At 49.0% G+C, this 25688-nt stretch overlaps 2 protein-coding genes across 5 annotated transcripts; one reads left to right on the top strand and one right to left on the bottom strand.

The window, feature by feature from the left end:
• The first annotated feature begins 487 nt into the window (after positions 1 to 487).
• Positions 488 to 24403, top strand: PFKFB2 (6-phosphofructo-2-kinase/fructose-2,6-biphosphatase 2). Of its 4 annotated transcripts, none has more exons than XM_054803579.1 (14): positions 488 to 612; positions 8957 to 9082; positions 9204 to 9300; positions 9714 to 9780; positions 9934 to 10008; positions 10148 to 10204; positions 10701 to 10825; positions 11198 to 11405; positions 11631 to 11777; positions 12005 to 12109; positions 12741 to 12870; positions 13593 to 13655; positions 14231 to 14304; positions 17606 to 20980. In XM_054803579.1, exons 2-14 carry the CDS (start codon positions 8971 to 8973, stop codon positions 17630 to 17632), a joined length of 1287 nt encoding a protein of 428 aa, XP_054659554.1. In that variant the 5' UTR covers positions 488 to 612; positions 8957 to 8970; the 3' UTR covers positions 17633 to 20980. The 4 variants fall into 4 exon arrangements, with proteins under 4 accessions (XP_054659554.1, XP_054659553.1, XP_054659552.1 ...); XM_054803578.1 differs by lacking the exons at positions 488 to 612; positions 17606 to 20980 and adding exons at positions 8147 to 8272; positions 20989 to 24403; XM_054803577.1 differs by lacking the exon at positions 488 to 612 and adding an exon at positions 8147 to 8272.
• Positions 4051 to 8028, bottom strand: YOD1 (YOD1 deubiquitinase). The gene is made up of 2 exons (XM_054803581.1): positions 7713 to 8028; positions 4051 to 7243 (listed from the first exon to the last, which is right to left on the bottom strand). The coding sequence occupies exons 1-2, from the start codon at positions 8014 to 8016 to the stop codon at positions 6537 to 6539; spliced, it is 1011 nt and encodes a 336-aa protein (XP_054659556.1). The 5' UTR covers positions 8017 to 8028; the 3' UTR covers positions 4051 to 6536.
• Positions 24404 to 25688: the final 1285 nt, after the last annotated feature.

Genomic DNA, 25688 nt, shown 5'->3' with positions numbered 1-25688 from the left:
GTTATTCCATCTGCAGCACCCTGTGCAGCACTGGGTGATGCCGACCCCCAGCACCCGACCTGCCCCGGCAGTGCTGCAGAAGCAGCTGAAAGAACCGCAGTGACTCGTTATTACCCCGACTTTGGGCACTCCTATTAAAATTACAGCTTTTCTCTCTGATAAACAATGCTTAGGCCATTGCTCCCACACACACAGCATGGACTTGTATCTGCTCTGCAAGGTGCTCCTCACTGAACAACTATAAATATCCAAGCAGAAACCATGCAGCAAACTTCCAGAACAGATAAAGGCACCAGATTCATTCAAGCTTTCATGCTTGAATGATTTTTTTTTAAAATTTATTTATTTATTTTAGAAAAAGCTTGTGTTGCAACGTGTGTTCCCTGCTACACAGAACAGGGAAGTGGAAACATCAGTTATTTAAAGCTGTGGGAGGATGGAGAGAAAGCAGATGAGCCAGGAAGCCCAGAGGTCCCCGGCAGCGTTGCTGAGCCCCAGCTGTGCACTGTTATAAAAGGGAACATGTGTGCCGGAGAACAAACGAAGAAGCCAGGGGCTCCTGGGAGCCCCAGCCAGCCCTGCCCTCCCCTCCCACGCCGGCCTGCAGCAGAGGTAAGGGACGCGGACGCGGCGCGTTCGGAGCAGCAGCCCCAGCCGGAGCATTGCACAGCCGGTGGTTGTGGAGCTGAGCGCAGGACCCGGTGCAAGCGCTTCTGGAAGCGTTAGCTGGTGTCGCGCTGGAGGGTGCAGCGATTTAAACCGAGTCAGATTCACGCTGGTTTTGTCAAGTTGTGCTTAGTTCTGAGCCTGCTTGAAGAGAGGGAGCAAATCAAACCCTGTTTTCTTATTGCACGTACAAACAGTGTGAATGAGCAACTACTCCAGGACAGGGCAACTGTGTCCTGAGAGCACCGTGCTGGTAGCACAAGGGCTTAGATCTGTGCAATGAAATAGGTAGAGCTTGCTGCCTGCAGGGCTCTGTGTGGGTCAGGAAAATGTCATGATCCATTAGGAGAAGTCTCAAGCTTCTCTGAATCAGATGCCCGGAAAGAACCTGTTCTTTTTCCACGTTCCTCTTCCTCCAATATAAATAGCTGCAACCCAAAATAAAGCGTGATTTCATATATATGGCATGAAGCATATGCAAGTAGTCAAATGATGCAGAGAAAACTACACAATGCCGTGAAAGGACTTTGGCATGTTAACAGACCCGTTGTGCCTCACCCTGTTCATAAACAAAAGGACACAAATGATTCAGTCCTAGCCCTGAAGGAAACACATCTGTATGGCGTCACCGATAAGATACCTGTTAACGTAACACCCTTTATTTGAGTCTGTAGGACTGTTGGACACTTTCCTTAGATGAAATTGTATGTACAGTATGTATGCTGACAAATCAGTTATGAAAAATACCAGGTAGCTAATACCTAGTATGACACAGCAGTTCAGAGGAATAATTAAATGTTAATATGGCTGGGAACTAAGCAAGGAACCCTATTTATTATCCCTATTTGACAGAAAAGAGGTAGAGAACTGAGGTGATCTGTTTCCATAGCTTGGTTAGCAGTAACTCTACATCAGAAATAAGGAGTCAGCTCTCAAGGTATAATACAGTTCCCAACATTTTCCCCGAGGCTTTAATTAAAAATAATAGACGAAGACACTGCAATCTTGGACAACCTAATTTTGTTAACTCCCCTATTGCATTCTCCTGTTACAGGAAGCATTCTGGCGCTCAGACCCAGAGGAGTGAAAAAGCAATATTGATGTCAACCAATTTGAAGTAATTTTATTCTGCCCAGTCCCAAGCAGAGCAAAACCTGATGGCAATTTTACAGCTGGATGCATAGTTTGATTTAAAATGCAGGCAGACATTTAATTTGTATGATACAGAGTTGTAATTTTCAAAGTAGCAAGCTGACATTTTTTTTTTTGCTCCTCTTATTAAAGCGTTTCCCTGCCAGGGAGAGGTTTGCAGGGTTTACCCACGGGTGGGTTTGCGCGGCGCTGCCTGCGCCACGGGCAGTGAGATGTGCTGAACACAGATGCTTCGGCAGTTGTGCGTCAGACTTCTCAAAAAAACTCCATCGACAGGTGGATTCCTGTGTTTAAAGCAATCAGTGGAGAAATTCTGCATTTTCTGCACTCGTGCCTGTCCTCTCCTTCTGCTTCCTCAAAAGCTGAGAAGGGCAAATAGGTAACGCTGCTTAGGTCACAAACGTTTAGGAAGACGAACGCTGTGTTCCTCTCTGGGGCTTTTTTTGCCCCAGGGTGGATCACGATTGTCGCAGTTGTATTCTGGAATGGGTCTCCAGGAAAAGCAGGATGGGTCCAGGAGACACTGGTCCCAAAATGTCCCAAGTGGCCTCTGCTGCGGCCGCGCACAAGAAAAGGTGCAGATTGAAGACACCAATTCTGGACCGTGTAACGAGATGTTCCTTTTCTCAGTCCTCTCCCCAGTAGCTGTTCTTTTTTACAGAAGTTTATCCAGAACTAAGGAATCAAGCCTGTCCTTCAGAAACTTCAGAATATTACCCATTTACTCCCAAGACTGCTCTTTCAGGCAGTTGCATCCATGAAGTAGACACGCGTGCTACTGAACCCAACTCTTCCTAAAGTCTGTCTAATGATTTATATATTTAAATGCAGAAAAGATTCTGGAGGTATGTAAAACTCGCTTTACAGCTATTCCTCTTGATACCTGAGGAAATATTTTACTATTAAAAAAAAAAAAAAAGTTCTTGTTGAACAAGTTGAAAGTGAAGAAGCTGCATCCTGAGCAGGTTGTGAGGCTGCATCCCTCTCCCGCCATGACTGTCCCACCGTGTCAAGGGAAAAAGGGAATGAGACGGAGGGAGGGGAGATGCAAACTGCTGAAAGACTGCATTGTGTAGATGAGAAGAGCTAGAAAACGCGCTGCTGACCAACAGCAAATGGGGCACAAACCTGAAATTCAAGAACTGAGGCACAGACTACACTAAACACGCATCAGTCACGTTTACTGGCGCATCAACGACTTCGGCGATTCAGGGCACGCGTTTAAGGAAATCTGCTATACCAACTGACCCGTGCAAACCAGAACGCTATGCCGCCGAATTACGCTGCTAACTGAGACTTTTCAAAACGCTCGCTAACGCCGCTCGTCTCACTGCAATGGGAACATGCTCTGCCTACATCGGTGAAAGTCCTTGTTCAATGTGTAAACTCAGACAAGCTTTTCCAGTGCTGTTACAACCACGAGATGCGTATCTCTTCATACACTATAACATGTTTGTGAAAAGCCACGTGATTAGAGCGTGTTAGGCTCTTCTTTAATTACAGATGGAATTTAGTGCTCGTGAAAGAGCCAGACTGGCACCAGGAAACCAGAATTCTTTATTTAATTCAAGATCCAGACCTGCATAGATTGGTAAAACAATACCAATAATCCAGCTTTTAGTAAGCACACCTCCAAGGTGAAAATTTCAGTTTCCAGGGCCCTTTTAGTCACTGACCTGTGCTGAAGTGTTCAGCAGGGGAAACGAGGGCGCGTTTTCAACGGGAATGGCAATAAGAGCAATGGTAAGGACACAAACCCGTATCTTACGAACTTTCGGGGTTGGTCTGGATGATTGGAGGTGATGCTTCCCTGCCAGTACCTTAACCCCGGGCCCCACAGCACCGCTGTTCTAAAATATCTGCAACTAACACCTTGCTGTATAATTAATAACCGTTCAGTGCAAATGTACTGCTGATGTTCAGAAGTTCATCAACTAGTACCAGGATGCCATTTTTGTTACACTTCCCTAATTGTATCATTAAGGGCAGACAAACACCGGTAAAAAGATTTTTTTAAAAAAAAAAAAAAACAAAACAACTTCTTAGAAAAAAGGGAGTTGTACTGTAAGTGTATCCATATCTTACATTTTAAGTAACATCGATACTTTCTGTTTGGGAGAATCCCTAAGGTTTTCCAACCCAAGGTCAGTACAAGAAGTTACTTGTTTGTTGAAAGAGTTTGTCATTGTGTAACAGTATCAATTTTTACAAAGATGAATTACAGCAGTTCAGTTGACATTTTTTAACCAAAGAGATTTTATTTTCTAGGCAACAAAAGAAACCATCCAAGCAGTGATATTGGCACATTCCCCTCAAATGAACTGATTCTCTAGTAGCAGATTTCCAATGCAAACATGATATAGCAAAACTAACCACTCTGGATTAAATAAAGCTAATTTTAAAAATACTTCAACTGAGAAATACCAAAAAAAAAAAAAAAAAAAAGGTTTTACACACTTTCAGAAATCCATCCAGGATACAAAGCTAAAATCTGAGTGTTGCTCCCCAAAGTCAATGCATTTGCAAACATGGCAGACAATAAATACGTGTCTTCCACTCCTATTTCAAAGACACCCAAAGACAGTCACCTTGTACACCTCCCTGAGGTAGGTATGATGTCCACTTTACAGATGGCAAATGGTGAGGATCAGCTCCTTGTCCAAGGCGTCTCACCGCTTCAGTGTGAAATCTGAGAGTACAACTTAGGATTGACAGTCTCTTGGTCTCGTTCCTAGACAGTATTTCATCTCAAGTAGTTAAAACACAGTGTAATCTTCAAGTTCCTTTGATCTGTCAGGTATTTCTTTAGGTTTATCAGCATCAGCTTCTAGAGGGCTGGTTTTAATGTTGGTTTTGGGTAGGTTTGGTTTTTTTTCCTAATGACAGGCTAAAAGCAAAGTGGGGTTTAACACTGGAAGCTAAGTGGCTTTCTATAAGAAACTCCCAACAGTGCTAATGTGTATTTTAATACTGAATTAAAAAGAAACCTGGTCCATAGTGCTCTTGGTGATTCTATTCTTTATACTTAATTATTCATGCCTCAATTCAGCAAAGCACGCACTTATGCAATTACGTTCCTTCTTCAATAAGACCCTCTTGTATTTCAAGTTCCAACTGGGAGCCTCTGCTGAGAACTTCACTGAAACGTGCTTTTTTTATAGAAAAGAAGTCTTTTCTGCACCAGGAGTTTGGCCAGATGCCTTAGCAAATGGAGGCATTTAAAACTAGATCTTGGGTTCCACTTGGAAAGTGGGGTTATTTGTGCCTCAGTCTGAAGATGCATGTTCTTGCTCCCCATTTGTAAAAGTGCAAGGAAGGTAATTCAAAACAGGGTAACAGAAGAATAGCAGGTTAAGAATATTTGAAAATTCAATAAAATAAGTATGTGTTGCAGGCATTTCAAAGAAAAAAAAAAAATTCCTTTCAGTAATATGCACCTTTACAGCACCTTTTAAAAGACCTCAAAAGCACTTACTGTTAAGCCTCACAACCCCGCTGTGAGGTAAGATATATTAACCAATTTCAACTTCCTTGATTCTGAAGAGAACGGGAAGTAGGGCAGTTTACACAGCTTATTTTGTTCTGAATATTAACTGCACCCTTCATTATCAGAATTAAAGTCTTGCTACTGAACAGTCATCGGTGACAAAGCAAACACATTAAGGCAGAACGCAGATGAAGAAACTTCAAGCCTCCCTTCTGGGTTAGCACGCTGTCCTTCTGAAAACTGCAAAACTTTTTACCAGCAAAGACTGAGAACTATACCTTAAAGTGCTAATTTACAGTATTTGGAATCTGGTAGAGCTTAGTAACACCGTGGCCATGAGATCGACTATACCCAAGGAAACTCTGCTTAAATGTATTTAACAGATGCAAATTAAGTCATTTGCCTAACTACTATATTTCCCTCTTGCCAGAATTTCAGATACTATTATGAAGAAGAACCCAAAGTATTTCAAGAAACATGCCTATGTTCTGATGCAGTGTAAACAGCGGGGGGGTGGGGGTGTTGATAGTTATTTTTCAAGCAACTAAAAACTACCTATGGAGGATTAATAAGTTTATTCAACACTTAACCATCTACTCATTAATTTAAAGAAGGCTATCTTAAAGCTTAGAGGCCATTTCTTTCTCTAAAGCCATGACTTCACACAAACAATACAGTCTACTTCTGATGGTAACATAGTATAGGGCAGCTTTGGAGATACTCTTTCCATTAAAAACTGTGCACCAAATGAGCAGTTTCCCTTGCAAGAACTGCTTGTATGTGTAGAGTATAAGTAAGAGTATACTTAGTATAAGTAATGCTGATACGTGTGTTTCACAAACTCTTAGATTAATAACCCTGAAAACATAAGAGAGAGAGATAAATTCAGCAAGTTAAGGCCAGATTTTATGCTAGTGTTGAACAAGCTGGATTTTTCTATGTCCGCTCAGATCACGTACACAAGGAGAAGATTATTTCAGAAATCAAGTTTTAGCTGCCAATGTATACCACCTGCCAAAGTACTATAAATTAGCATGCGAGAAGATACCTATTTCAAATCTGTCGGAAAAGTCACTAACCATAACAAACCTGTGCGTCTTGGCCATCATTAAGTTAATATGCTTTTCAAGCTTTGTGAACGGAATTTTATGATTACATACAGCTTATCTGGAAATCCAGAATTTTATTCTGGATCGGTGAGGTAGTCGATGTACCCATCCTCATGTAGATGTCACACTTCTCCGAAGTTGGTGTGTCCGGTTTCCTTGGCGTGTTCTCTGGCTTCTACTTGTCCAGTTAGTCCCTTCTGGCACACCATGCACCTCAGCGTAAAGCGATTCACATCGGTAAACTGCCTCTTCCGTCTGGCTTCATCTGCCAACTCCAACGCTTGCGCAAGAACAATATCATCAGTTGTGGAGAAAATGGTCTGAGGAGGAATGTCCGAGTCGGGGATTTTACGCTCAAGCGGATCGTAATGAATCCCGTCATAAATTAAAAGGACCCGCTTAGTGTAACCGGCATCTTCCCCAAAACGGTCGATTCTGACTGTCTGCGTGTCCACCACGCAGATTTCACACTGGTAAAATTTGGATAAAATGGACACTTCGATGGCTCCTCCCCAAGTCTCTTCTCTTCTGATCCAGTCACAATACTCCCTGTTAGTTTTCCCTAGAACTGCCTCACAGTAAGATTCAGGATCGCTCGCTACTATCTGGGCTATAAGGCTGCGCATCTCTGGAGCGCAACCCGGGTCGTAAACGCCTCCCTCCACCACGTAGTACACGCTGGTGAAGAGACAGGAGTTATCTGCCGGTACAACCCTCCTCGCAAGCACCGGCACGGCTTCCCTAACTGAGTTAGACATCGTTCTTTTGGCGACTACGGGCGAGTCAGTCTTGGGTTTGGACGGATCCTCTTCAACTATCAGAGTATCACCTGTCAGACAGAAAGGAGGAAAAACTTGAGAGGCAACAGGCAGATGGGAGTTAGAGATGCTGCTCCCAAGAGAGAGCGGCACGGCCGCGTTGTTGTTACGAAGGATCGCTCTTGTTCTCCCCAGCGGCGCGGTATGCTGATGGAAAACAGCCTCAGCCGGTACTCACCTGGCGTGTCCCGGTCCCCTGCCAGCCCCGGGGAGCCCCGCGCTTTTGCCTCCGCACCCCCCCGGACGTTGGCAAAACCACCACCGGCGCTCCCGGCGCGCAGGAGTCACTGCCGAGCCGGGCGTTGACAGCTCCCCCCGGGAGGAGGAACCGGCCCGACAGCCGGCTGCTGAGGGGCGTGCTGGGCCGCAGCCTCTTTTAATTAAGGTAATTGCAGCCGGCGGGGCAGCAGAGGCCATAAAGCGCCGGCGCCGGTACCCGCCCTCCACCGCACAGGCCCAAGGCGCCCGCCCGGCCCTCACCCGAGTGGATGCCGAGGTCGCCGAGCCGCCGCTCGCCGTCGCTGAGGTCCAGGCTCCGCGGCGGGAAACCCAGAAGGAGGCGCTGGGCCGGGGCGGGGACGCCGGTGAGGGCGGCCAGGGCGGCCTGCATGTCGCGGAGGCGGGAGTGGGCCGTGAGGCCGGGCAGCGGGTGGGTGCCGCTCCGGGCCTTGCAGCGCAGCCGCAGCATCCTCGGCGGGGCCGCCGCCACCCCACCGACCGGCCGCCGCTTCCGCCCCGCCGCTCCCGCCCACTCTCGCGAGACCTCCCGCCGCAGCTCCATCATTGGCCGCGACGCGCCGGATCGCGGCCAATCACAGAGCCGGCGGAGGTGGACGGCCGCGGCGGACGCCGATCTCATTTGCATAGCGCGGCGTGCCCGCCCCCGTGACGTCTCACCGTTCGCCGGCGCGCGATTTGCATACGCTTTGCATACGATTTGCATGTGGCGCGGCGGCGCGGAGCCATGTCGGCGGTGCCCCGGCACGGCGGCCCCCCGCGGGGCAAGGTCGGGGCCCTGCGCGGCGGCGAGAAGAAGTGCTGTGAGTAACCCCGGCCCGGGGGGGCGGCGGAGGAGGAGGGGTGTATTTAAGAGGGAAAAAAAAAATATATATATATATAATTAAGGGGATAACGCTGCTCGTGCCGCTTTAAAAAAGCGCGCGTCTTCCTTAAAACGCGTTTCCATCCCGCGCGGGGACGCGCTCTCCGTGCCGGTGCCCGGTCCGTGCCGGTGCCCGCCCCGCTGCCTTTCCCGTCCCGCCGGTGCCCGGCGCCGCCCGGCCCCAGCCTCCCGGTTTCGTGGCTGCTGGATGCCGCGATCCCCCGCCCGGGCCGCTGCTCCCCCGAGCCTGCCTCTGCCCGAGCCTGCTGAGAGAACGTGACCGTTTTGTTAAAAACATCTTTCTTATGCCCTTGACAGCTCCTGCCCGATCGGTAAATATTTTTAATGATAAAAGACGCCTATTAGTCCCATTAGGCACAGCGGGTGCGCTGTTGCTAATCCGCCTCATTAGCTAACGTCCGGGAGACCACAGAGTGGTCCAGCCGCCGCTCGCAGCGGTTAATTAGCGCCAAGGTCACATCAGCGAGCGCGTTCCGAGATGCACGGCGGCGGTTTGTCCTTCCCGGAGACAGGACAGCTCTGCACCGGGGATGGCTTTGGGCTGGGGCTCACGCGTTGCTCCCGCCACGCTGCTGATGCTCCTGGGGTGGTTTTTTTGCAGCATGGGCTTCCTACATGACCAACTCCCCGACCCTGATCGTGATGATCGGCCTGCCCGCGCGCGGCAAGACCTACGTGTCCAAGAAGCTCACCCGCTACCTCAACTGGATCGGGGTGCCCACCAAAGGTGCGTGCAGGGGCCGCTGGCTCACCCCGGCGCGGGGATGGCTCTGCCCTTTGCCAGAAGCACTGTGGGATCTGTGTGCAGAACGCCGTCGGTCTCACGCGCTCGTCTTTTGTCTGTGAAGTGTTTAATTTAGGAGTGTATCGCCGGGAAGCGGTGAAGTCTTATAAGTCCTATGACTTCTTCAGGCACGATAACAAAGAAGCCATGGAAATCCGCAAGTAAGTCGGCGTCAGGGGGCTGAACCGATCCGTGGTTCTGGTTAGTCTCGGGTCTTGGCAGGCTCTGTGTTTGAGGAGCACAAAAAAAAAAAAACCATTTAATGCCTGTGAAACCAGGGGAGGAGGTAGCGCAGCCCGCGCAGGGATCCTGTGCGTGGGAGTTTGGTCGTTGGGTTTGGGCTGGCACAAAGAGCAGGGGCTGCGAATGCCCGGCGATGAATGAAATATGAAGTAGGTTATAGATACGGATGCCTTATGATCTCTGCAGAGCCTCTGGGGCTCTTGGGAAGACACAGGGATGGGTGCTCCGTGGGCAGAGAGAGAAGGTATTTAAGTCTCTCCCCGGTGGTTCAGGAGCCTTGCTGTCTGAACTCTTCACATCAGCTCTGACAGTACCCGTTTCTCTCCTGCAGACGATGTGCCTTAGTGGCTTTAGAAGATGTGAAGGCTTATCTCTTGGAGGAGTGCGGGCAAATAGCTGTAAGACGTCTCTGGACTAAACACGGTTTTACATCTGGGTAGTTCAAAGCTGCCCAGGGCGTTTGGGGACCTGATTGTAATCCCAAATGATTTGGGGCTGGTTTAAAAGCTTTAGATAACTTTGCTCATTGCTACTTATTCATTTTCTGGTAGGTGTTTGATGCAACCAACACAACTCGAGAAAGACGGGACCTGATCTTAAATTTTGCTAAGGAAAATGGTTTCAAGGTAGTGCTCCTGTATTTAAAGCCTGGTAGGGGTTGCTGCACCAATGGGCGTTACTGCTCCCTTGGGCAGGAGCTCTCGACTTTTGGCTCAGGGTAGAGTTCTTGACCCTCTGAAACATGCTTCCTTGCCTTCTTCCTAGGTGTTCTTTGTGGAGTCTGTCTGTGACGATCCAGAAGTCATTGCTGCCAATATCCTGGTGCGTGGCGCATTTTCCAGGCTCAGCTGGCAGTGTTTGCCGTGGGAGCGTGGGTGCTCGGTGCAAGGTCACCAGCTACGGTAGCTTACGGCAACATCTGCAAATGCCTTTGCTCTTACGTTTCACCTTGGAAATAAGCAGCTAAGGTTTGCAGGTTTATAAAAGCTAAAGATGCAGTTAGTTATGTGAGAACGTGGAAATCAAATGAAGCTGAGAAACATTTGACCTTGAAGCGTGTTTTCCTGCCAGGGGAAGGCAGGCAGCGAGCGGCTTGCAGGGACAGCTAGAAGCGAACCCGCTGTGTCTGTCCTGGGGCCAAGCACCACACCGCCTTCAGAGCTGCCTTTTGTTTCCTCTCCAGGAGCAGATTTTTCCACAGGGCAGCGTTAAACAATGCTCACTTGTTTCAAAAGGGAAGAATGATGTTAGTCAGTGTTGCTTTTGCTCCCTGTCGAGTTTGCTTAACTCTCACAAAGCGGCGCTGTCTGTTGATCAGGAGGTGAAAGTTTCCAGCCCCGACTACCCGGAGAGGAACAGGGAGAACGTGATGGATGACTTCCTGAAGAGGATCGAGTGTTACAAGGTCACCTACCAGCCTCTCGATCCCGATGCGTATGACAAGTAAGCAGAGCCCTGGGGTGCATTTTACCCTTGCACACGTGAGCTGCTTTGCTTTGTCGCTGCTGTTCTCTGGCTCAGGATGCTGCAACACGTCTGCTGCAGCCTCTGCTCCCCCAAAGCCCAATTGCTCGTGTGAAGGTGATATCCTCGGGTCCCAAGTGATTTGAAAGGATTTTTCTCTAGTGTTACTGCAGTGTAACGTAGCTCCTTGTTTAAGCACGGCAGTTCAGGGTCTCTTCTGCCTGCTGGAGTGACCCAGTGGTAGTGCTGATGCCTTTACTAGAGGATAAATAGCTAGATTACACCCGCAGATGCACGTGCTTCGTTTTTAAAACCAGTCGTGTGGGTGTTCTTATTTTATGTTGACTCCAGAGATCTTTCCTTCATTAAAGTGATCAATGTGGGACAGCGGTTCCTAGTAAACAGAGTCCAAGATTACATCCAGAGTAAAATCGTCTATTACCTAATGAACATTCATGTCCAGCCGCGTACCATCTACCTTTGCCGACATGGTGAGAGTGAATATAATCTTGTTGGCAAGATTGGTGGGGATTCTGGTCTGTCACCGCGCGGGAAGCAGGTATGTGTTTGGCAGCACCCGGGTTGCGGGATTTTTTTTGTGAAGTGTTGTGTGACCAGGGTCGGAGCCGGGCTCTGCATCCGAGTCCTGCGAGGGGCAGCCCCGCAGCTGGATCTTGCCACGACAGCCACAGCCCTTGAAATGATGCTTTTGGCGGCGGCGGCGGCAGCTCCTGCTCCCTCCTAACCTCCCCTGATTGTTTTTTTTTTTTTTCCCCCCCCCCAGTTTGCTCAGGCGCTGAAGCAGTTCATCGAAGAGCAGGAAATTGTTGATCTGAAGGTGTGGACGAGCCAGCTGAAAAGGACGATCCAGACGGCCGAGTCCCTGGGGGTCACGTACGAGCAGTGGAAGATTCTCAACGAGATCGATGCTGTGAGTGAAATGCTGATTGAAGCCTTTAGCTTTTCTAGATGGCAAATAATGTTTGAAACCAAATTCATCCTGATAAACTTGACTGTTTCCTGCTCATTTATAACCATGCCCATATATAATTAATCGAGCCATCTGATTACTGATCTCAGCCACTTGCTGGTTTTGCATCGTTGTACGTCTGTTGAAGCAAAGCGTGTTGGTCTAACAAGTTGGGTTTTTTCCCTCAGGGGGTGTGTGAAGAAATGACCTATGCAGAAATTGAAGCCAAGTATCCAGATGAGTTTGCCTTGAGGGATCAAGAGAAATATCTTTATCGCTATCCTGGAGGCGAGGTGAAGTCCCTTAAGAAATAACAATAAGATACAACATACGTAAAACAAATATATGTGTGCAGAATTGAAGGACTTTACTTAATTTTAACTTTTTCTGCCAATATTTGTGTGAGGAACTGAGAGAATTGGGATCCCCAGCTCTCTCTTAGAGGAGAGGTTTATTGATTTCCTTTATTGCGCTGCGCAAATGATGCCTTTCAATCATATTAATTGGGCCGCTTGCCGAGCCCCTCGATGCTCCCCTCTGCTACAGGAGGGTTTCTGCATCGTGCTCGTTTGAATTGTCACTATGAAAAAACACCCTGGAAAGAAAATGATTGTGGGTGTGCTATGAAGTCATTTCTGGTGTTACTTCACAAACTTGTTGAAATGTACAGTTTACTATTTTATTTGTTTTTCTTACTGCACTTGGTAGGAGTTACCAGTAATCTGAATCCTCCTGTAATCTGAGGGTTGCTGACATTAAATGTCACCTTCTTCGCTTTTTCCTGTATTTACCGGATCATCCATATCTTCTGCCTTTTGACATTTTAACCGATATTTTTCTGAATGGGAAGCTGCGGTAATTGCTACTTCTGCTTTAAGCCTCTGTTTACAAAACCCCTTGAGAAATTCCTGGTTTGTTTTTCAGTCCTACCAGGACTTGGTCCAGCGCCTGGAGCCAGTAATTATGGAGCTAGAACGGCAAGGCAACGTCCTCGTTATCTCCCACCAGGCGGTTATGAGGTGCCTCTTGGCTTATTTTCTTGACAAGAGTGCAGGTACAAAAATAAATGCATGATGCTAGGGGCTGGCTTCTCTCGCTGCTTCCTTTGCAGAGCTTTTGGGAGGGTGGCTTGTAATTACTGTTTTGATTTTTCACAACGGAAGAGCTGCCTAAAAAAGAAAAAAAGAAAACATTTCTGAAACGCTTTAACCATTGCATTTCAGCAGTGCGTGGAGCTTACCAAGAAGCTCTCTTTGTGAGAAATGCAGATGCGTGCGCTGCTGGTTTTCTGCTCAGTCCTCGTTTCTGGAGCTGTTTCCACCAGTAGCATTTATGTAATACCTAGGGGATTATTTTTTAATATAAAGAAAAACTTTCTTGGTGCATCAGTAGCCTGTGAAGGGTTGGCAGTAGCGCCGCATCTCAGCAAAACGCGGATGCCTTGCGTGACGTGCTGACCTGGCAGCTGGTTCCGCTCTGCTGCAAGCTACTTCATTAAACTCCAGTGAGTGGTGCTGGAGGTTAATAAAACTTTTAATAAAGTTTGAAATAAAACTCACTTGGGTCCGTGGCGGCTGTTGCTGCAGTGCTTTCCCACCCTTTTCCTCTGGAAACGATGGACTCATGGAGTCGTTTTGGTTGGAAAAGACTTTTAAGATCATCGAGTCCGACCGTACGTGGTGGGGACAGTCCTGTCCTGCTGCAGTGGGGCTGGGGAGGGTGCTGGCGGGGTGCGGGGGGGCTGCAGCACCCCCATAACGCCTGCCTCTGTCCTAGACGAGCTGCCCTACCTGCGCTGCCCCCTCCACACCATTCTCAAGCTCACGCCCGTTGCGTACGGTAAATATTGGGTTTTTTCTTTATTTTTTTTCTCTCCTGGTTTGTACGTGTGCAAATGATGTTTTGTGTCCGTGCGTGGCAGCAACTGGACTTGCTGTAAACGTGTCTGGTAATATTTTTAATGTATCTTAAAATACAGTACTGGAGAGCGGGAAGGTTTCGGGGGGTCCGTGGGAGAGGCGATGGGTGGGTGCAGGGGTGTTTTCCCGTGGCCTCTCAGAGGAGTGCCGACTGTGGGATGATGAAGAATCCCGTTTGTGCCTCCAAACTTGGATTTGGCTCTGGGGTGCAGTGAGTTAAAAATGTTTTCTCTGTATAGACCCGTAGCCCACATAACACAGGGCTGTGGTTCTGCAGTGAAGGTCAAAGCCAGAAAGTAGTTAAAGTGGAAAAATTCTGTTGATAGGGTGAACTGTTTATTTAGGAGCTGTTTTATTTTTAAAAAAAAAAAACCCACAACAAATTTATTCCTGCTCACTTTCCATGCTGTTTCCAATATGTTAAAACAAATTAAAAAATTGGTTATTTATTAAATTACCCTTCCTCATATAAACTTTCCTTTCCTTTTGGTAAAGGCTGTAAAGTGGAGATGATTACCCTGAACGTGGAAGCAGTGAACACCCACCGTGACAAACCCTCTCTGAACTCGGTAAGTTTTCCTGCGCAGCTCTGGCTTTTTCCTTTTGAAAAACAAATAACTAAACGGAAACACTCTTAAATACCTGCTAGAAATGGCCCATTGCTTTCAGTGACCAATAAAGACTTGCTTCAGAAATAATCCCCAAAAGCAGAATTAATTGGAGGTGGAATTTATTAGTGTGCTTCCCAGGCCAAGGGGAGTATTTCTCAGAGCTATTGTAGGAAGCAGAATGGGCGAATTTAGGACTCAGATTTTAAATTCCAGGTCTCGTTCTCAGTTTTTAATGACATTTGTTGTTGATGCTTGTTTGCATTAATTGTGATAATTTTGAAAAGACGTGCCAAAGTGTTTGAAGTGAGTTTTTCTCATTGCCTTGATGAGTTTCTTTCTAAAGCTGCAGACAGTGTAAGGCTGGGCTCTGGAGCGGGTTCTTGGTGGCTCTCGGCAGCGTTCGCAGCCCTCGGGGGGCCGGTGGCTGGGCAGAGTGGAGGTTTTTCCCCTTGTCTCTGCAGATTTCCTATGCTTTTTATGAGTATTTGGTGCACGGTACCGTGGCATTCCTAAACTTTGTATATACCGGAGCAGGAGGAGAGTCGTCCAATTTACCGCCCTTGCACCAGGCGCCTTCGTACAGCAGCAGTGGAAACGCTTCAGACTGTCGCTAACTTGATTTATAAAGTCCTGTCCCTCCCATGACTTAGATAACCGGCCGTCCACCTTGTTCAGCAAAACACATAACTACCCGCTGAATCTGTGGAAGTCGCTGCTATTTTAGGTGCTCGTTTTCGCAAACGCTGTTTTGCAGAGGGACTGATCCGTTGGGGAATGCCGCTTAGTGATTGCCCGCAATTAACTCCCCCAATTAAAGAGCACAAACCAACTCTCCGCTATGCTAGCTCGCGGGAAATCGAAGTTCGTTGCGCTTGAAGTTCTTTTGGGACGTTTAGGTTTTTAGCTGCCGCTTGTCATGGTATTTATAAGGAGCTATTGGCTGATTGCCTGGGATATGGTTATTTTTTGTGCCAGTATAAAGGAGTCCCAGTGCCGAGGGGCTGTGAACGAGAGGTGGAGAAACCAAGAACCTGCATCTGTGGCTGGAGGGCTTGCAGAGAGCAATCCAGCTGACTGCAAAACGCTAAACCGAGGATATTGGGCAAGATTTTTGTGGCTGGTCCCATGCTGGTGGTTTGCAATTGGGTATTTATTGCTTCGCGACTCCCGTGTGATGCCTGCATGGAAATTGTTGCTGCCTGCTCCGAGGAGTTGGAGGCTGTTTCTGTTGTTCTTTGCTTTACTTGGGCAACGCGGCTGCTTTGGGAGAGAAGAAACACAAAGAAGGGAAAGTTTTCTATTTGATTATTTATTTTTTCCCCCCCTAAATTGATTGTGGGGAGAAAAAAAAAAAAGAAAAAGAAAAAAACCCAAACAAGCAAACAAAGCCACCTAAGCAAAAAAATCCTGAAGGGAAGTAAAATTACTAAAACCCCAGACTTTTCAGTGGACTCTGAGCCAGATTAGCCGACGGAGCGGGTTGTTTCCCACTGCTGGTGCTCACATGGGGAAGGCATGGAGCGGTCGTGCCGCTGCAGACTGACGTGGGGTTCACCGAGCCGCGGCTGCCGGGAGCGTGGGGGTGCCTGCCGGGGGGGGATGCCGGAGGTACGTGCTGGTGTGCGATGTGGTTTTAAACTGTGGTTCCCCTTTTCGTTCCTTGCGATACCCTCTGTCTGGCATCAGAGCAACCTTCCTGCCAGCCAAACCCCTGTAAGGATGAGAAGAAACAGCTTTACGCCGCGGGCCAGCGCGGATGCGGTAAAGCGCCGGCGACGTTACAGCGTTGGGAGCAAACCTCTCGACCTGCTGGGGCCTTTCCTGTCCCTGGAAGCTCGAGATGGGGCCGAGCAGCCACAGCTGCAAGTCGGTGTCCAGGTGGTACCTTCCCTATGGTCCCCCTCCCCACCATCGCCCGCAGCTTTCGGTGCTCCTCTCTGAAACACAGACCCCTCCCGGGGTCTTGAACACCATCTCTGTTCCTGCATGAAAATCATTCTGGATTAGACTCCCTTAAAAAAAAAAAAAAAACCACCAAAAAACCCCCAAACAAAACCTAAAAAAACCCCCAAACAAAAAAAGATACCCCACACAACCCCCCACCACCAACCAAACCCACCCTCCCTCCACCCAAAAAAAGCCACCAAAAGAACCCCCTCAAAACCCAAAAGTCACCCCATTAAATTAGAATTGTGGTGCTGGTGCCAAAGACTTTAAAAATCAGGCTCCATGCAGGCGAGTTTCCATCAGTGCGATAGGGGTTTGGTAGAGTGGTTAATTCTGCGTAATATCTTGCTTTCTAGCAAAAACCTGATTGGAAAGAGTTACAAATACCCTCTTTGTCCTAATTTGATGCTGCAGGTTTTTTGATACTCTAGCCCAAGCGTGACTGGGTAGGAAATCTCTGTGTCTGTGATTTTATCGGTGCTGGTTTCCTGCAGATCCCAACGTCGGCGGCTTGTTGAGCAAAGTTTGGGGTCTTTGGGTGCCCAAATTAAAGCACCTTGGGTTTTGGTCCTTGGCGTTTCGTTTGGCTTGAAAGCACGTAGGTCCTCCTCAGTGTTGGGTGCGAAGCCCCGTTTTTGTTTCTTTGCTCATTTAAAATTGTCTCTCTGCTAAATTAGGAGTTTTTCTGTGCCTGGGAGAGCGCAGGCAGAGGGGGCTGCACGCTGCTGCCCTTCGGACGAGGCGTGGGGGGGCTTTGAGGAGCTCCTGGCTGGGCCCCTCATGCAGAGACAGCCATCGTTACCAAAGCTGTTTAAAAATAAAATAATCTTTGGTACTTTAGAGGTTAATGTTTTCCAGGCTCTTCAGTGAGCCCAGCTTCTTGCTCTCCTCCTCCCTGTTAGCAGAGGACGTGGCCAGAGAGCAGAAGATGCAGCGCAGGGGAACGCTGCTGGTGTTTTCATACTCGGTGAAGAGCACGAGGCTTTTAGGCATCCCCAAAATCTCGGGGCTGCAGTGGGAGCTGAACCGGGCAGGGCTTTGCATCGGGGTTTGGCCCTGACTGCCCCAGGTCTTAATTTAGGGGGGTCTCCAGCTGGAGATGGGATCCCCACCCCGACCGTTCCCTGTTTGCAGTTGTACCTTTTGTAATCGTGATGTTGAAGCGCTGACAGCTCCGGGACGAAGGAGCATTTTGGATCCCTGGGGGTGCTTCACTTCTTTCCTCATTTGCTTTGCTGCTTCTACAGTTATTTTCAAATCTTCTTTAAAAAGCACTATGAGCTATCCTGTGCTATTTCTTTTTCCTTTGCAGCCTCAAGGGGGAAATGCTTGCCCATGAGTACCACTGAAAGCAGCTTGTATGTACTCTCTTTTGGTTTAGTAAGTAGGACTTCTCTTGATTAACATTGCATGGAAATTGCTTTGGGGAAAGACAAATGTGTGGAGCATAAGGAAGTCTTTTGCTGTGCAGTCTGTCATTAAGGGGGACTTCAGTGGGGGAGGAATATGTTACCAGGCTGAGCCCCACTGATTCCAGCTGGACTTACTGCTGCGTGGCTCTCGTGCTGGCTGCCTGCAAAAGCGCGTTTCACCCCGAGCTTGCTCTGTGCCTGGCTCAGGCCGTGGGAGCGCTCTGCGGCGGTGCTGCCGGGCTGAGCCGCGTAGCTTGTACTGAGCGGTGCTGGGTCCCACGTACGTCTCCTCTCCGCCCGGGACGAGGTGCGGTGACGTTACCGGCAGCAGGGATTTTGCAGGAGTCAGTGGATCGTAGCCTGGATGGGAGCGGTGCTGCTCAGCCCCGGTTCCCCGTGACTCGAGGGAGCTGGGTGGGTTTGGCGTGGGCTTGGAAAGCAGCTGGGTGGATCAGCCCTTCTGGGTGGGTGGCAGTTGTCACCAAGTCCTCGCCATCACGCCTCCTTGGAGGCATCTCTCAATGGGGGTGAGGAGTGCAGGACCGTGTTTCTCCCACCCTAAAGGGAGAACGTGTCCTTGTCTGTCCCCCTCTGCAGGGACCCAGCAGCCAGCGTCACCTGCGAGACCTTGCCCTCCCTCTCGGCCTCCGAGTAAGGGGCTCGGATGCGACCTTGGCTGCCGCCCCACACAGAAAGGCCGGAGATGCCCTCGCTTTGCCACGCTCCTGCTGGCCCCGAGCCCGGCCCCGCGCCCCTGCTGCGCTGGTGGCTGTGACAGACCCCGCTGCACTCCCTCGCTTGGCTTATCGGGTGTTTCGCCTCATGCAGTACATGCAACGCTGATGGTTTTTTGTCTTGTAAAAGTTTTTTGCAATTTAGGTGCTCCGTCTGGGGGCCTGGCTGTATTGCACAGCAGGTCCCCACGTGGGGCTGCGGGACAGCTCTGAGCAGTGCCCGTGCCGCATCCTCCGTGCGGCGCCGTGCTCGTCCCCATGTGCTGGGGTGACCCCCAGCACCCCGCTGCTTCCACCCACCTTTGGGAGCACGGTGGTCTCCCTCTGCGGGAGCAGCAGGCTGTGCCGGGGAGCACCCGAGGGTGGTGGTGCCAAAGGGTGGGCTCGGAGGTGGCACAGGCTTGTGTCCTCGGAGGCTTCGGGTTGCTGCGTGCGGGCTGCCGGGGTTGTTGCTGACCTGCTCTTGCTCTCAGCAGAGCTCTGCTCCCTCCTCGCCTCTGCCCTGGGGCTCTGGGCAAATCCTCTCGCTCCCGGTGCTCTGGCATCAAAGGGAGAGCTGGGTTTAGTGCAAAGGCAGTAAAGCAGAAGCTGGTTCGGTTTCCAGATGTTGGGTGTTAAGGGAGGATGCGTGTTTGGGTGGTGGCTCGTTTCCGTTTTGCTGCGGCGGGGTGGTCCCCGCAGCGATGGGGCGCAGGTTTCGCTGCCGTAGGATGCGGCTCATCCCTTCCTGACGAAGGTGCAGCTCCTACCCCTGCCCCTGTTCCTCCGGGCCTGAGAACCTCCTGCTTGAATGTATTTGGCTGTTTGGGATGTGCAGTTTTTCACTTTGATTGTACTTTATCCTTGAAGTGAAGAGCTCCAACAATTTTCTCAACGCAACTGCTCTTTCTCCATCACCGGTGTTTACGCACACGTCATAGGATACAAAGGTATGTGATTCACCCTAAAGTTACATGCCTCTGTCTCCTATTCTCTAGCTTGTGATAGCGTTTTTAATAACGCTGCAGAGTTTTCTTACTGCCAAAGCTGCGGAAGCGCGCAGAGCATCGAGTTCGGATATTGCTGCGGTGCATCTCCCAGGCCGGGGTGGCCGACTGGGGAATGGTCTGACCGGTAGCAATGCAAAAAAGGAACATTTCTCCTAAAGCTACCCGTCGTCCCGGGTTTCAGAGGCCTTAATGTTGAAGATGAGGAGAAAAGGAGAAGGAACCTGAGCTGGGGGAGCTTCTGATAAATCTGATAAATCATTGTTCCTATACTGACTAATATTAATTTAGAATCGAATCAGAGAAAAATTATCCGTAGGCTGAGAATCGAAGCCTTGCCCCTTTGGATTTGCCTTTACTCTGAGCCGAAAGGAGCCGTGTGTTTAGAAAACGAACGTATATACCAGCTTTGCAACATTGCTTTTCTAACGCTGTGCTTCAAGTGTTTTTTTTTCCCCTGTGTTTAAACGAATAACACAGACTTCCTGGGAGGGTTTGCAGATAAATGAAGGTGACTTGGTCCAACTGCCTTGATTCCAGTACAAAACTTCTTCCTTCTTAGTGCTGGCGTTTTGCTTGAGAAAGTAGCATGTCAGCAGCTATCGTGGGTTACCTCTGTCTGATTGTGGTCGCTTTTTAAGTGTCATTGTTGGGAAAGCTGTTTAGGTGATTATTTTTTTTAATTGCAAATAGAAAATAGGTAGGGTCTGGATTTCTTGACTGTTGGATTGTAAATGTTGATGCCCACTGTTAATTGTCAGCAAACTTTCTCCATAGCTGTGCCATGTTCTTTTTTTATTTTTTTTTTTTATTGCAAAACAGTGCTGGTTAGGTAACAAGACAAATTGCACATGTTGATTTATGCATGGGTTTGCAGTCTCAAAGTGCTGCAGCTGAGCGGGCACTGGCCGCCGCGCGACTCGGAGCCCTTCGGAGCGTTTTCTGTGCTCGCAGCCACTGCCTGAACAGCAGCTGCAGGAAACCCTGGTTGTCAGGTTTTTAACTTCTGTGCTTGTGCATTTGTAAATGTCTAATTCACCTCTACTGATAGGAGCGTGTTCCTGTCGTCTGTCCGACCCTCGGTGAGGCAATGGAAGGCGTTTTATCAAAACTACAAGTATTTAGTGTGGTTAATATGTAAAATGATTACTGTAATGTTTCTCGTGTTTGTCCTGGAAGTGGACTTTCCTGTGGAGAAGATAAATAAAAGCGAGTAACCCGCCTGCTTTTTATTGCCTGCTGTCCTACGAGATAGTCCAGTAAAGCTGAGCTTGCCTGGTCTCAGGCTGAGACTGGAAACCCTTCGTGCAGAGCTTTGGGAGGCTAAAGGATGATTCACAATGTGAAGCAGCTCGTTATTTTCTCAGGGAGGAGTAAATAAGTAAATCTTTAGTTGGTTACTGTCCCATAGGATGATGGAGCTGGCTGGATCATCCCGCCGCCGGCTGCTGCAAAGCGTCTGTCCGTCCGTCCCTGGCACCGAGCTGAGCTCTGCTGTCCCCTGCTTTACCGTCTCCTGACTTTTCCTTGGTATAACCTGTACCATTTATCTCTTATTTGCAGAGAATGGCTGGTTTAACGGTGTAGAGGTTTGGTCTTTCATCTCGGATTCGGCTGGATCTCCGTGGCTGGGAAGAGCCCTGCGGATGGGACTCGAGCATCCCCGGAGCACAGTGAGCCGCACGCCGCTTTGGCCAGTGCTTTCCTCTGAAATGTGTTTGGTTTTTTTTTTTAGAGTCTGTCTGTGTCTTTTTTCGTTCCAAATGCTGAAATGTCTGTCGATGAGACTGGAGAAAATTTGGTACGGAGATCTTTCAACCTGCTTTTGATAAGCGTGGGATGAGGTATCCCTGGGCGCTCTGACGCGTTAAAATAGCGTCCCGCGTCTTTTCCTCCTGGTTAGAAGGCAAAATTAACCACAGCGTATGCAAGGACAAAATGGTCACATCCACACTCCCTGAAGCCGCTTTTCTTTGGAAAATATGTTATCAGACCAAATCCCTAAGCTTTTATTTAACTGTTACCGTTTCCAAGTTCTAACATGGTTATTGTGTTATTTAACCATCGAAAGAGCTCTAGGTGTCGTTAGACTTCACTTTCATGACTGCTGATTTGAATCCCCCCCAGTCTGAGCCTGTTCCTTCGCTCTGGGATGGTTTTTTGCCTTTTTTTCCTTTTGGTGGAACACAAGGTACTTGTCAGGTCGGCAAATCCTGCGGGATGTCTCCTGTGAGGGGCTAAAGGGAATGATAAAAGCTCCTGCGTTGGAGACGGATCTATTTATCTACCAGCACTGTTGAATCTGAATTCCAAGTCCTGCTTTAGCTTTGCACCCTGATGTCAGAAGCCTCATCCTCTCCTTCACTTTTTCCTGGGTTTTATGGATCCCTTTTCTCTATTCCAACAGCAAAAATCCGAGCACCGCTTCACTGGGTATCTGGGAACAGCGGGGCTACACGTGCAGGGTTTTCAAGACGCACGTGATTTTTACCAGTTGTCCGTTTAACGTACCAAATTTTAGGTCCACAACGAGTTTTTAAACTTGGCTATAAATAAGCTGTGAATGTTACTGATGCACGATGCTGCTTTTACTAGAGTTTAAGCCGCTTTGTTATTTAGTGCGTAGATGGTGAAACTCCCCTGCGGCACAGCTCGTGCGATGGCTGCGTGTTACGTAAATCCCCCGCCGAGGTGCAGGGGAAGCAATACCCCAAATTTACAGTTTTCTCCCCCGAGTCTTGACTTGTGTTTTGCCAAACTCCGTTTTACTCCGCTCCTCCTGTTCTCGCAATAAGGACAAAATCCTCAGGTTGGGCGAAGAAAGGAGCGTTTAGGTACAAAGCAGGAGGCTGTTCTGGACCTGCTGTTTCCAGTGACTCCAGGATTTATACGAATAACTTCTGAGACGCAGGTTGCTTATTTTAAATGTGTAACTAAATATTTGTCATGCCCACAGTAGGAATCTGTGTTTGAGAAACATCGGTGCCCTGGCTGCGGAGGAGCTCAGCAGCCTCGAAGCCTGAGGTTTACCCTGGCGTTTTTGAGCTCAAATCTGTTTGTTTTAAACACTCCAGAGCTTTAATTTGATAAAGCTGAGATAGAGAGCCAGGACAAAGGCCCGGGCTGTAATTCTAAGCCTTTAAGATTTACGTGGAGCAGAAGTGGTGTGTTGATCTAAAGCAATTGCACCGCGGAGGGAGGAAATTCAGTGGGTGAGAAAGTGAGTTTTAATAGTTTTGTTCCTCGGGCTGTTCCCACTGGGGAGCAGTTTTGCTGCAGCCTTCTGCAAGAGCAGCGCCGCCTGTTCTTTGGTTTTAAATGTTGCAGTGCTTAGAAATAAGCCAGGGGGAAAAAAAAAAGGGGGGGGGGAAATGTTGAAGGAAGAGATTTACAGCCTGTTGCATGGTAATGTTTGCTGTTACTCTCCAGTAAAGCTCTCAACGCACAAGCCTGCACTGCGTCGGGCTGGCTGCTCCTGCCGAGACACCCCCTGCTCTGCAGGGAAAAGGAAGTAGAAATGTACTGTAGGATGTTTACGCACAATACGCTGTAATTACTTGCTACAGAGTTAATTATATTTGTATCATTGAGTAGTTAATGGCTGTAAGGAGATAAAATACCTATTTTTACCTGCCACGATTTGTGAATGTAGCTGCTAACGTGCTGGCGGCTGTAACTTTTTAATCACTGCTGAAAATCAGGTCTGTGGCTTTGGATCGCTGACTGTGGGTCCCTTATTCCTACGGAGCGGGTCCTTGCTTTGGCCGCGGTCTGCTGGGTCGTGGGATGGAGCCTCTCAGCCGGCTCTGCAGAAGGCAGCACTTGTGCCTCGGTGCTTTAATTAAAGCCTAACGATAACCTTTTCCCCCTGCGCTTTGACTTTGAAAAGGTGCAAATACACGCATCTAGAGCAGAGCGGCAGCAGATTCGTGATCATCATCGCCCCGCGGGTGAGGTCCTGGGGTCCTGCCGAGCCCTGAGCTCTGGGGGCGGCCGGGCTGGGGCGATGCCCATGAGCCCATGTGTCTGCCCAGCCCCAAACGGGCCGGCGGGTCCCTGTGCCAGGGATTTCCTTGAAATCACCTGATTCCCTTGGCACTGCGCATGCAAATACCCCAGAATAAACAACGATTGCACAATGTACCTGAACTGAGGATTAGCAGCGGCTCATGCTGTCAGTCATACCCGAGCTGGTGTCTTGGGCTGGGCAGGCAGAGGTGGTGAATTTGGAGGTGTGGAAGGGGGCTCGGCGCCTTCGTGAGCACCACAAGTGCGGTTTTTTGTGTATTTCTCTGACTTTCTCGCCATCCGTTCCTAGCACAGAGGTGGCGGCACCCGCTGTCACCTTCAGTGAGCATCGCCGTCCCTGAGCTGCGGTCCAAGGGCTGGTTGGCATGTCACTGTTACGGGTCATTTTAGAGAAAAATGATCACTCAGGCAAAACCTGTTCCATCTCTACTGCCAGCAATGGGGAAAATTGGAAAGCGGAGAGGTGGGGGGGAAGAGCTTAAAACCAGCCCGGGTAGCTTGAGGTTGCGTACGCTGGCTGTGACGTTAGAGCTGCCACCTCTGCAAGGCGTCCCCTTCCCGGCAGCGGGTGTCAGGGAAGCCCAGCCCAGCCGCTGCAGGGCCGAGGAGGGGAGAGGCATCTCCGCCAGCGCTTCCAGGAACCGGGGGTATGTCCCAAACCCTCACCCCGCGCCCCCTCCGAAGTGCAAGCGCTGCTGGTGCTGCCTCCACCTCTGCTCAGTCACTCTGAACGCTGTTTGCAAACTGCGGCTCTGTAGCTGGTGTTTCGTGAGATGGATGGTACACGTCTACTTGCGGTTTTGCTACTCTACTGCTTTCTAATGGTTTTTTAGGTTAAAAAAAAAAATGCAGTGTATGTAAACTTGTGCTGTATGTTGTGTACTCTCTGCACTTGAGCATAAATATCCCATGAGCATTTATTTACAATAAAGAGATTTTAAAAAAACCATACACCTGGTTTCTTCTGTTATTTTCCATTATTGTTTGCTATAACTATTTATTGTGTGCTGGCTTTGTGAGATAATGGTGAATTCAGGGAGTCTCTGGAAAGTGTTTGGAGGAAGAAGGTCTTCCCCTCATCAAATTCCTCATCAATTTTAAGGGTGTTTTTATTGGAGCTATCGGAATTCAGATTTTCAGGTTTTCCACGGAGCTGTTAGGGTAGGAACGCTCCTTTTAAAGCACATCTCTTTCTAGGGAAAAAAAAAAAATAGCCAAGAGGAGCAATGGTGTGACCCAAACTGTGATCTCCAGCATCTGCAGCTGGAAACCAGCTGGTCCCGAAGGGACTCACCAGGCGCAGCCTGAAGAGAAGCAGCTTTGGATGTGGTCAAGGAAAACCCCTTTTATCCTGTTTATCCCGCTGCAGGCTGTGGGTTGAGGAGGTCTTAGGGGTGTTTAGCAGCCGTCGAAACAGGAGATGGGTTTTGGTGTTGCTGTGCCCTGGCTGACGCTCGTGGCCGTGGCACCCTGTGCGGGTGCTAAATAATCTCCTGGGTGCCCGCGGGGAAGCTGCTGATTCTTTCAGCACACGAAGCAGCTTGTTTTGAGTCATCTGGGAAAAAAAAAAAAAAGAAATCTAGAAAGCCAATGTTTGTGTTTGTGATTAACTGGATTCTTGTAAATACTTAGTGGAGGTCAGTGCCTGCTCGGGAGTAACGGGGGGGTCTGTTGTGAGCCAGCCCCTGCTCGTGGGGCGCAGGCAGGCAGCAAGAACTTGTTTTACAGAGCAAGAACTTCATCTGTTTCAGTTGGTATGGACTCAGGTGAACTTCCCACTCCGTGTAGGGACATGGTAAGTTTTTCTGGCAAAACCCCCTTGGATTTGGCAGAAGGAACCAGTGCTTGTGAGAAGCACGACCCGGGGTAAAAAGGCCGTCACCAGGTTCTTGATGGTGGTTCAAGCCCGGATGAAGCTCTGCAGCCAAAGTGCAAAAGGAGCAAATAGTTACAAGTTCTACTGAAATTCTTATTACTGGAAAAGGACCCACCAGGGACAGTTGGATTGGGAATGGCTTTCAATGAGATGAAAGGCAGCTGGGTTTCCCCGTCATGGACCTGGGTGTTCAGCTCTGAGTGATGCTCCCTGGGACCTCGTGTGCTGTGGAGCTCCAGCTGGTGTTGCTTTACTGGGATTAGGCGGAGCTGGTTGAAGAAACCATATTTTGAATGCTGGCCATAGGTTTTTGAGGTCAGAAGAGATGAGCTCATGGTTGACATGCCCTAGGGTGAAG

Source organism: Grus americana, chromosome 25 (assembly GCF_028858705.1).
Source record: "Grus americana isolate bGruAme1 chromosome 25, bGruAme1.mat, whole genome shotgun sequence".
Classification (NCBI taxonomy): Eukaryota; Metazoa; Chordata; class Aves; order Gruiformes; family Gruidae; genus Grus; species Grus americana.
Note: the sequence above shows the minus strand (reverse complement) of the source record. Positions and strands in the feature narration are given on the sequence as shown.

Bases quoted from the DNA above. Each gene is read 5' to 3' on its own strand.
- YOD1 (XM_054803581.1), bottom strand. From the start codon at position 8,016: ATGATGGAGCTGCGGCGGGAGGTCTCGCGAGAGTGGGCGGGAGCGGCG. The intron at 7,244-7,712 runs GTGAGGGCCGGG...TCTGTCTGACAG, and splicing joins CGACCTCGGCATCCACTCGG to GTGATACTCTGATAGTTGAA.
- PFKFB2 (XM_054803577.1), top strand. From the start codon at position 8,197: ATGTCGGCGGTGCCCCGGCACGGCGGCCCCCCGCGGGGCAAGGTCGGG. The intron at 9,301-9,713 runs GTAAGTCGGCGT...TCTCTCCTGCAG, and splicing joins GAAGCCATGGAAATCCGCAA to ACGATGTGCCTTAGTGGCTT. The intron at 11,778-12,004 runs GTGAGTGAAATG...TTTTTCCCTCAG, and splicing joins TTCTCAACGAGATCGATGCT to GGGGTGTGTGAAGAAATGAC.